This window comes from Anopheles darlingi, chromosome X (genome assembly GCF_943734745.1).
Source record: "Anopheles darlingi chromosome X, idAnoDarlMG_H_01, whole genome shotgun sequence".
Lineage (NCBI taxonomy): Eukaryota > Metazoa > Arthropoda > Insecta > Diptera > Culicidae > Anopheles > Anopheles darlingi.
The window spans coordinates 8,277,555-8,287,554 of record NC_064873.1 but is presented as its reverse complement, the minus strand read 5'-3'; the positions used below and the strand labels follow the sequence as shown (position 1 = coordinate 8,287,554).

The 10,000-nt window shown below is 50.5% G+C and overlaps 2 protein-coding genes across 12 annotated transcripts in view; both read right to left on the bottom strand.

Moving 5' to 3' along the window:
• The window catches only part of LOC125957511 (uncharacterized), a 9,629-nt gene extending 1,802 nt beyond the window's left edge, over window positions 1–7,827 (bottom strand). The window contains exons 1-7 of one of the 6 annotated variants that reach the window (XM_049690262.1): window positions 7,503–7,827; window positions 2,599–3,007; window positions 2,287–2,490; window positions 2,066–2,185; window positions 1,549–1,827; window positions 613–721; window positions 195–454 (exon numbers count right to left, since the gene is read on the bottom strand). In XM_049690262.1, coding sequence (XP_049546219.1) covers window positions 195–454; window positions 613–721; window positions 1,549–1,827; window positions 2,066–2,185; window positions 2,287–2,490; window positions 2,599–2,950 — 1,324 coding nt within the window. In that variant the 5' untranslated portion in view covers window positions 2,951–3,007; window positions 7,503–7,827. Of the gene's footprint in view, window positions 1–194; window positions 455–612; window positions 722–1,548; window positions 1,828–2,065; window positions 2,186–2,286; window positions 2,491–2,598; window positions 3,008–7,338; window positions 7,358–7,502 lie in introns of those variants that run through there. The other 5 variants (XM_049690280.1, XM_049690290.1, XM_049690271.1 and 2 more) reach the window with 5 other exon arrangements.
• A 946-nt stretch (window positions 7,828–8,773) lies between these two features.
• The window catches only part of LOC125957579 (cytoplasmic dynein 1 intermediate chain), an 8,925-nt gene continuing 7,698 nt past the window's right edge, over window positions 8,774–10,000 (bottom strand). For all 6 annotated transcript variants that reach the window (XM_049690382.1, XM_049690375.1, XM_049690402.1 and 3 more), the window contains 2 exons: window positions 9,867–10,000; window positions 8,774–9,778 (listed from right to left, as the gene is read on the bottom strand). The exon at window positions 9,867–10,000 is cut by the window's right edge and continues 239 nt beyond it. In XM_049690382.1, the coding sequence (XP_049546339.1) occupies window positions 8,936–9,778; window positions 9,867–10,000 (977 nt within the window). In that variant the 3' untranslated portion in view covers window positions 8,774–8,935. The remainder of the gene's footprint in view (window positions 9,779–9,866) is intronic.

The window sequence follows — 10,000 nt, the reverse complement described above, 5'->3', positions numbered from 1 at the left end:
TAATCTTTGGTAAATCAGAGCTCCAAGAAGCCCGGTGAAACTGAAGAAAATGTTGAGTTAAAAACGCGGCGAACCATTCAGAATGAAATAAAACTAGCAAAGAAGCATAGCATTCTGCTTTCTATGGTCGCGTATACACACGCCACGTTCCACAGTACACTGCACACAATCCATCCGACTTCACTGCCACTTACCAACAGTTGTGTAGCGCACGAACGTTTCCTTGTTTTCTATCATCGCATCGACCGCCAATTTCTCGCAATACTGTGCCGTGATGATGGCAATCGTTGGTTGGTTATTAGAGGTGATCGTTGGCATTTGCTTGACGATTTTGATTTCCTGGTCGTCATGGTGTATGCGAGTGTATGAGTTGTATTCCATCGATTTAATCAGCCCACGTTCCTTCAACAGCAGGATGATTTCTAGTACTTCCGCCTCATCCCAGCCGTAATCCCTGTGAAATATGGAACAAGGAGGCAACCAGATTAGTCTCATTGATAGGGTGGCTATCGGCGAGAGAGAGAGAGAGAGAGAAAGAGAGAAAGAGAAAAAGAGAAAGAAAGAGAGGAAAAGAGAGAAGGAGAAGAGTAGCAACATATGGGGGGAACGTACTTTGCCAAATCTTCCGGCGTAATAGGGTTCGGGTAGGCCTGTTCGATTAGCTCTAAGATTTTAACCGGCGTCAGCGGTACCACCTCAAACTGCATATCCTCGTATGACACTGTAATTCGGAGAACAAATTGAAGAAAATAAAAATAACCAATTCATAATAATCTGTAAATACTACAATTCGCATGATGTGGTACAATAATGTTAATTCTCACGCACACACGGTCTTATTAATCGTTTCAAGACGTGGATCAACGATCGGCCGTAGATCAGCCTTAAGATTAGATAAAATTACAAAGATGATAAAGAGATGCAACAACAAACTCTACACGCACTATACAACCTTACGCGACTGTGGCTTTGATTATCCTGAAGTAAGACTCTCTTTATTGACAATAGATTAGTTTAGATTATCAGATTTGGTAAACTGCCGGCGCATAAAGTTGAAAAATATACATTTCTTTCCAGAAATATATTCCACTCAGCGTATGGTTTGGACTCCTTTACGTAACCATTGTTTTTCCAAATGGTCACAAAGGTTGTCCTTGATTCGAATTTTATCCTTTTTTATCGAGTTTTTGATTGTTTTGGCTTCCGTGCTCCGTACTCGCCATTGGGAAGGGGAATAGCTCCAAGGGAATGACTACCGCTTCTAGGCGAGAGTTACGAACATTCAAGGTCTAACAAGCACATTAGTATAGACGACCACGACCATGACTACAACAACATCAACGGGTTAGCGGTGGAAGGTCAGCGAGCAGATACAGGTGGTAAAGAAGGACAAGGGGAGACGGGTAGAACAGAGGGGACAAACTTATTAAAAGTGGAACGCTGGTCTTGCTTAGCGGGCAGCCAGTGTCATCGTTAGTTCGCGATTGTAATTATCGATCCAAAAACGTTTCATTAGTGTTTCACCGCTAACGACGACACATTTACTACCTCCTATCATATTATGGTCGTCTTCGTTCTGGTGGCATTGCTGATGCTGCTGCTGCTGGCGTTGTTGATAATCGTGAGCAGGGGTAACGTGTATGCTGTTGCCACTAGAAGGATCTTCACCACCACCACCACCACCACCACCATCACCACCACTACCGTCACCAAAATCATCACCATCGACCCGACCGACGTCGACACTAATGTTGGTCCCGTCTTTGTTATTATTTCTATCGAGTCTGTGGCAGTTACCATAGCAAAAGATCACGTGACCGGGACGAGCTTGAGATGAGAGGGAGGAGATGGGATTGTGAGAAAATCTCTTATGACGCGTTCTGATGAGAAGATAAAGTGAAAACGACCACGGAATACAAAAACGTAAGCTACGACCATCCTCCGTGATCGAGCAATGAAGGATCCCTTCTCAACTTCGGATTTTGGTAAAAACAAAAAGATTAATAGTTTAAAGGTTTGCAGCACATCCCGTTTCCATTGGGAAACGCGCACAGACGCTACTTACGTGGTCTTGACGGGGGAGCCGACGTCTGCTCCAACATTCTCAGCTCCACTTCGATCGCCTGCACCTCGTTGTAACCCTTTTGCAGCAGTTTCATGAGCTTTTTAATGAATCCAACATAATCTGCGCAATTAGGGAAGGGAAGGGCGATTAGCACGGGCGCTCTAGACAAACGAGGCGCTGTGTTGTGTAAAACATCCACAGCAATTGCCACTGCTTCGTACCTCTGGGGAACTCCTTCGGACTGACGAGCTCGCGGAAAAAGTCCTGCGCTACTTGGGCCTGTTCCTCGTCCGAGCTTAGCCATGGTCGGAACCAAAACTTGATACGGCGCGATTCCTGCGTGTGCTGCCCGGTGTTGGCGCTGACGAGAAACACGCGAAACTCCAACATCAGATGCGCCGGTTCTCGTGCGCTGGCCGCTTTACCTGGAAAGGAAGGAATGGCGGATACGGATCGAAGAAGCTTAGTTAGCCAGCGAATGAAAGCGAATTTGCAGTGCGGTGAGCGTTACCACCGCCGTCCTGCATACACACCTGCGGCCGCGCCCGTCGTATCCTTGTTGATGATGATTCCGCGATGATCGCCGCCAGCCACGTGCGTCCGATCGCCGACGGCCTGCACGAGCTTACGCTCGATCATCAGGACCGTGGAGGTATTCGTCTTTCCCAGCGGTGTCATCACAACCTGTTCTTCGTCCAGCGTCCGGTGCGCTACTGCGACCGTACCGTTGTCCTTAGTGCCGTTTTGCTCCCAACTACCTGCCATCGGTGCCGGGATTCTCGCGCTTGTCGTTCCCATCGATTCGCCAGCAATCTGTTTGGTTGGCTTTGGGGGAGGCGGCGGTGGTGGTAGCCCCTCGTTTCGTGGCGTTACTGCGAACTGCATTTTACGGTACACCCGGGTGAGCGGGGATGGGGGACCTTGTTTTATCTATAATATTCGCTGCGAGGAAGGTTGGCAAAGGTATAAGCAAATAGGAAACCCGTTATCGATCTGCTAGCTGCTCCCGTGCCCTCGCGGCCCCCACATCATTGCACACGCGACATCGCGCGCTCTTCTGTGTGAGCGAACGAACGGAGTGTTTGCGAACTTGAATTTGACCGAAAAGAATGAATCGCGAGTTCGGGATCGAGGCGTGCGTGACGAGTGATTCAGATGTACATAGTTCAGATCCACGACAAGCGCGATTCCCATCAATTCGCCTCTACAACTATTGCTTCTCCGCCGAAAGGCGAAACTCTCTATCCCGCATCGATTCGCACCAATTTGCCCCGGTTTGTACGCCAACTGTTATGAGCCCCGGTCACGAAACACGGTTCCACTGGGGCTAGGCGGCAATTCGTAGCACAACAAATACATTAGCGGTGCGGTGTAAATGCTTTACCACGAAAACTAGGGCACCTAGCCCGAATTTCGCTTACATGCCATTCCAGCAGGTGACACTTGGAGCGTTCCGATTTTGGGACAATTTGAAAAGAGAGAACACCCTGATCAGTCCCAAAAATTTAAGAAGAAGCTAGGAATGCGACACACACACCCACACGCACACAAAGCAACACTTCCAAGAGACTTCCTGGGCTACGATTGTACGACTACTTATTAGGCATTTCTCAAAATAATATTCAGCAATGCAGGCACCATTAAAGCCATTAATCCACGCTTACGCCCGTTGGATGCTCTGGAACCAATGTTTCCTTTCAGGTAGACAAAAGAGAGAGGGACGGGAAAGATGGTGGATCGATCAGAAAAACGAAAGGTGCAGCCGCAGTGAGTCTCGGTAATATGATAGCGATACCTGCCGCCCATCGTATTGCCCATCGTGATGATATAGGGCCGTCAAAAGGTGCCCGTATGTGTTCGATAGGGTGGTTGTTTCGCTCCCTCCCCCCGACCTCCAGCTTACTTCCGCATGGGGCCAACAGGAAACACACCCTGGCAGACGACTGGCGCTTGGCAGCCACGGTAGCGTGATACAAGGTGGTGTATGAGTAGACAATTTATGCGCCACGAACAATCAGGTGGCAGGACCAGCGAACCGTGAACCGGCACGTAACGGAGGTTAGAACAGACCAGGCGGATTTTTTGTCGTGTATTCGGTCCCAAAATAACGTTATTGTCGTTTGGTTTGCTTCGAATGTGACGACCGCAGGTTGTGTGTGAATGGCGAAGGGAGGTGGAGGGGTCCATTCAGAAACAGTTGTTCCGATCATAAAATCGAAAGAAAAAAAAGTCTGTGAAAAGCCTCGTCGGTGGGTGTTAGTAGCTTGTGTAACTTTGTTCCATTCTGTTGCAGACGTAGACGACGACAAAGAAGAGAAAAATGTAGCCGCCGAAGAACAGTGAATACAAATACACCATTGCAATCCATTGTGCTGCTGCTAATGGACAATGTTACAGCAAAGGCTGATGGTAGTGGAGACAGAAGAGCACAACCACAAGTGATTCATCGCGCCGTGCACATCTTTGGACCACAGATTTACCAGCATGACGTCGTAGTGCATGATCGTGATCGCAACAACAACAACACCCAGAGACTGAGCTTTAGTGCTCGGCAATGAAGCACAATCCACCTCGATCACCGACGGCAACAACGGTACACTAGAGAAGTGTTCGCAATGAGCACGCATCGGCCTACTACCCTGGCCTGCCTGCATCTCCTACGCCCCAAAATGCTCCATCAGCCTCATCCGAGCCACTCATCGTGCCGCGCCAACCAGTTCGTGGCAGGCAGGAAACGGGTTGCAAATTGACCGAGCCCGAACGACCGAACTCGCTGGCCCTGAATCGCATGATTCCCCCATTCACACGCGGGTTGATTCGACGTGACGCTCGAATGACATCATCATCATCATCAAGTAATGCGAGCATGATTCGACACTGGTTTGTGACCTCATCTTCTGGGTTCACCATCATCATCAACCCAATTTCAGTGCAGCTTTCTAGTACAGAGAGAGAGAAAAGAAGGATGGAGTAAATAGAGGTTGGTTTGGGGTGCGACAAATACCTTCCAGTGGGCAAAAGGGTCGCTCGCAAGTCTCTGGTGGTGACGGCGACAACCACAGAACTCCAGAAGCGTCCGTGCCACGGCGACCAGGGCGCGTTCAAGTGAATTAAAAATGAAATCAAAATGATGTCGCTGGTGACCGGCCCAGCAGCATCAAACGCACAAGGCGATTACCAATTTGAATATTCAATGAATGGCATCAGCAGTTCACGGTAGCGTGCGTGATTGGTTCCCGCGCCTTCTCAAACTCAAACCACTCACCAGACCATACCACGGCGGTTTGACCGTGAGCCTCATACGGGGCCAACGGGTCATCGGAAGGCTGGGGATAGGGAGGTAGGTGGTTCTGGCACACAACAGCTGTGTTGGCGCTGTGTACCGCCAGGTGTCAACCTTGAATGCCTAGTACTTACGCGCTCCCCCGGAAAGGTCTTGGCCGCGTCCGCGTGGAAACAAACAAGTCAGTCAGAGAAGCTGTACCGCCTCCTGTGTGGCCTCCCTCTCTGTCGATGGCTCAATCGCGTCCGAGTTCTTTTAGCTGCGCTAGATACTTCTCCTTCGATTGTCGGTTCCCATGGAAAGCTGTTTGTGTGTGTGTCGTAATTTGAATGCAACTCTTCCGACTCGATACGCGATGACTTCCATTCGGGTAAGGGACGGGTTGATGCAGTTTGATTGTAGGTCGTAGCAATTTGGATGACCGCCACCGATCGTTGATCGTCATCGTTTCCGGATCTCGATTGATGGGCAGCTGTGATGATTGATTGGGTATGGACGGTGGAGAGTGCGAACTCCCCTCCCTCCCCCCTCGGCCTTGGGGTGAAGGGGGTGAAATTCGTGGAAATGTAAACTTTTTTTGTTCAACCAAAAACTGCCACCACATCATAAAACCACCACCACTTCCAGAGTAGAGCATGATAAGGGGCTTCTTCCTGCGCTGGTGGTCTCACCGGTGGCTTGGGCCAGTGCGGACGCGGCCACAGCGTGGCAATGGGATAGCGAGAACGTGGCACTCCTAGAAGCCCTCTCTCTCTCTCTCTCTCTCTCTCTCTCTCTCTCTCTCTCTCTCTCTCTTTCTCTCTCTCTCTCTCTCTCTCTCTCTCTCTCTTTCTCTCTCTGCTGATGAAAATGAAGAAAAAAATGTATTCCTCGGAGCCTCCTTATCAGCTTGAACAGTGAAATTGAGAGCAGCGCCTTGTCACTCCACCGTCTGACCATTGCCAGACCGGCCAGCGCTGATGGTGATGTGGTTGGTGGGAGGGAAATTATCATTCTAGCTGCTGCTCCACTTAAATGTTGATTCTTTAAAAAGAAAACCACAAACCGCGCAGTGATTGAAGCGATTTCAACGATCCGCTAGCGTTAGTCCAGCCAGCACCATCCAGATACCGGCGACCCCCTCCCTCCCCAACTTCTCCTCCTCCCCGTGCGCCCCCATCAATCCGATGATGGCCCAGATCGCCTCTGGTAAGCGCAACACAGAACACTATATTTGATCTAAAAATACGCCCGAAATCGGTGCATCGGTGTGTGGTGCTCGCTTACTAAATGGACTGCTCTCGTTGATCAGAGCTGGACTCACCCCCCCCCCCCCCCCCTTCACCCTCCACTTTCTTCGCTCCCACTCTGACCCGCTCTCTTTTGGTTTATGTATGTTTTACGCCAACGCCATCCTCGGCAGCAGTAGAAGAGTCTGCGCCGGGCGGACGCGGATGGTTCGGATTCGGATTGCAAAACAAACACACCCGTTCAAAATCGAAGAGCACGCGGCATGTTAAGAAAGGAGGATCACTTTCCGTCCACTAACGTTTGCCCAACAACGTACATGAACCAATGCGCCGAACGTATTTTTTTTTGTTTTTTGGCAAACAGAAGTGCACCGCGGGAACAAAAATGCAGCCAAAACGGCAGCAGAACTTCAGCGTGCTGTGCCGTCCGTTGTTGCGCCTGTTGCCTTGCTGTCCTGCTATCGGGCAGGCTTTGGTAAGGCGGCTGCTGCAACGATGAAGGTTGCGTGCGTGTGTGCGTTCAAAATACACACAGCAGTAGTCAGCAGGATTCGTACTGGACCCTCTCTCGCGTGTCCTTCGGCACCGCGTCCTTAGGGGTTCGGCGAGACTGACTACGGGAAGGGATCGCGCTAGAGCCGAGCCCTTCTATGTGTCGCCTCATATTACCACCGCACCACGCTGGGCGAGTTCCAAAGAATCGAGTGTTCCCATTCCAAAAAGGCTCAAAGTCTCAGCAACCCAACCCGATGCGCGTTTACATGAAGTTCGCCGCCGTTACAATTGGTTGGATGCTATCTCTACGCCTATTCCCCGGAAACACTTAACACACGCGGCCACCTCTGAACCTAATGACGATCGCAAAACACCCAGCTCGCTCGAGCAAATTGTACGGTACACCACGCAATCCACCAACAACACTCACCAACACAACAGTTCTGATCAAGCGATTGGCGAAGCGCAGCTGCGTTGATAAAGGGGTAGCCGCCCGCGATTAGCGATTAACTATCTTACGAAGTGTGCACGGGGCTTGGTGGCGAGCGGTGCGGCTTGGTTCACACGGAATATTGTTTATGAATTACGCACGAGAACGCACTAGGAGTAAAGGGCGCGCGCGCGCACACCCCAACGCAAGCTGCCAACTGACAAACAACAAAACACACTCGCGTTGAAGCACAACGATGGTCCCGCGACTGATCTCGGTGCTGCTGCTGTTGCTGCTGCTGCTTTGCACGACCGTTTTCTGAATGTGGTGCGCGGCGCTCGATGGAGAGCGGCTTCACGACGCGAGAGGGTTTCGAGTGAGCGAGAGCACGAGATACGCGCGTGCGATATCTCGAGCTCACTCTCGCTCTCGCTGAGACTCTCGCGACCCTCGATCCAAGCAACCAACGCGCAGCAGCAGCGACAACGACAGTGGGTTTTGCGCGGTAATACGAATAAGGGGAAGCGATACAGTGACGTCATATCAGAGCTTTGCTCGCGTGGTGAATGGGCATGGGCTGACTGACTCCTGACCGCGGTCACCTTAACAGCAAGCCGGTTAAGTGAGTCATCGGGAAACGAGTCCTACGGAACCAACGCGTAACATCGTGTTTACGGCCTGCATCATCTAAATGGTTCCTCCCGTTGGCTCCTTGCCTTTGCTCATCCTACGCGCTTTGCAATGCGAACGATGAGTCATCGCAGCCCGTACTACAACTTCCCTGGAAGACGGTGTGACCTCACACTTTGACAATGTCGTCATCGTTTCGCACCGATCTTAGCGGGTATGACCTACTACTATATGCCAGCAGCCTTGTTAACTCATTAGCAGCAGCCTGCAGCATTAGAACATTTCAGTGCGTTCAATGTAGTAGGTGGCTGCTAGCTGCACCGGCATGGTACACATGCTACGATGCTTCGGGCGAAAAACGAGACCACCGCGACTGCGCTCTGGGCATGGACAACTTTCAACGGTTTACTGTCACAGATAAGGAAATTCCGCGCACTCCCCTTGGACGGCCAGCCGGCTAAATGGAGGGTGCACATTAGGCAGACACGCACTGCCGGCACAGATAACGCTGAGCAAACCAGAACATTGCTAGTGAGCAATGTGGATATGCGTGGAAAATGTGGATATACACTTCCAGGGCGTTGCCACCGGAAATCCTCCCCTCCACTCGATTCGGAAATCAGAAGAGACAAACTCGACCGTTTTCAGCGTTGATTAAATTAATTAATTTATTTTTATAATTTATAAGTTTTAGATATTTTTTATGTTTTTTTAAATTAATGTTTTTGTGTTATTTATATTTTTATAGATTTTGTATTTTTTATATAGTTTTAATGAACAAAATCTCATCACAGCTGCTGGTGTTACTGCTGCTGGGATGCGCGATGAGATGACATGACCGATGGGGTCGTGAGCGACGTGAGCGAGGATGTTTGCGGGACCGGCGACTTCTTGTCTATCTCCTCCAAGTCTTCTGTCTTGTTGTCCATCAACTCGTTCAGTACTCCACTAAGCCTGTTCCACTCGTCCATTCGAGGATTAGCAAGATTATCCGCTACATCGTATACGTGGACACGGCCTGTGTCATCACCGACCGTCACATGCAGGCCGGATGGTGTCCACGATACGCGGTTCAGTCCCTGTTGCCCGTCTACAATCACCGACGCCGTCGGTACCTCGGTGTCTTGGTTGAGGTTCCACAGGTCGAGCCGTCCGTTGCCATTAACACAGGCAAACAGGGCCGGGTGGATGGGCGACCACGCAACATCCATCACGTACTCTTGTGCATCGAACGAGTGCAGTGGTCGATTATCCTTGAGGCTCCACAGCTTGGTCGTCCAGTCCATCGCAGACGTGAGGAACAGATGACCAAAGTCGGGTGACGATTGATTGTGATGCGCCGAGATACCAGTAACCGTCCCCAGATGCTTTTCGTACGTCTCACCGATACCGGAACGGTTACCGTGGCGGCTGGCCGAGTACACAAAACCGTCTTCACTACCCAGCACGAAGTTGTTCACCTCGTTGTTTGGGAATGCCATGCAAGTGACCGAAATAGCCTTTGATTGACGCTGCTGCAACTCCAGCACATCCTGCGGTTGCGACAGCATATCGAGACTCCACGAACACAGCTTGCCATCGGAGCTTATCGATATAATATTGTGCGCGTTCTGTGTGCCAACCATCGAGAGACAGAAAACAGGTTGCTGCAAAGGTAAGAGAAAATATTATACTTATTATCCATCCTCCCCAGCGTTTGTGTGCCCATCCGATCAGATGGAACAGTTAACTCACTGTGTGAGCAGAAGCGCTTAGGGGCGTTCGTTGGATCGGTGTTCGCTTCTGTACGCGATTGTCCCACAGCACGATCTGGCCCGAGTATGTGCCGCCAAGAATAAGGTTGGGGTGGAACTGGGCAAAGCAGGATG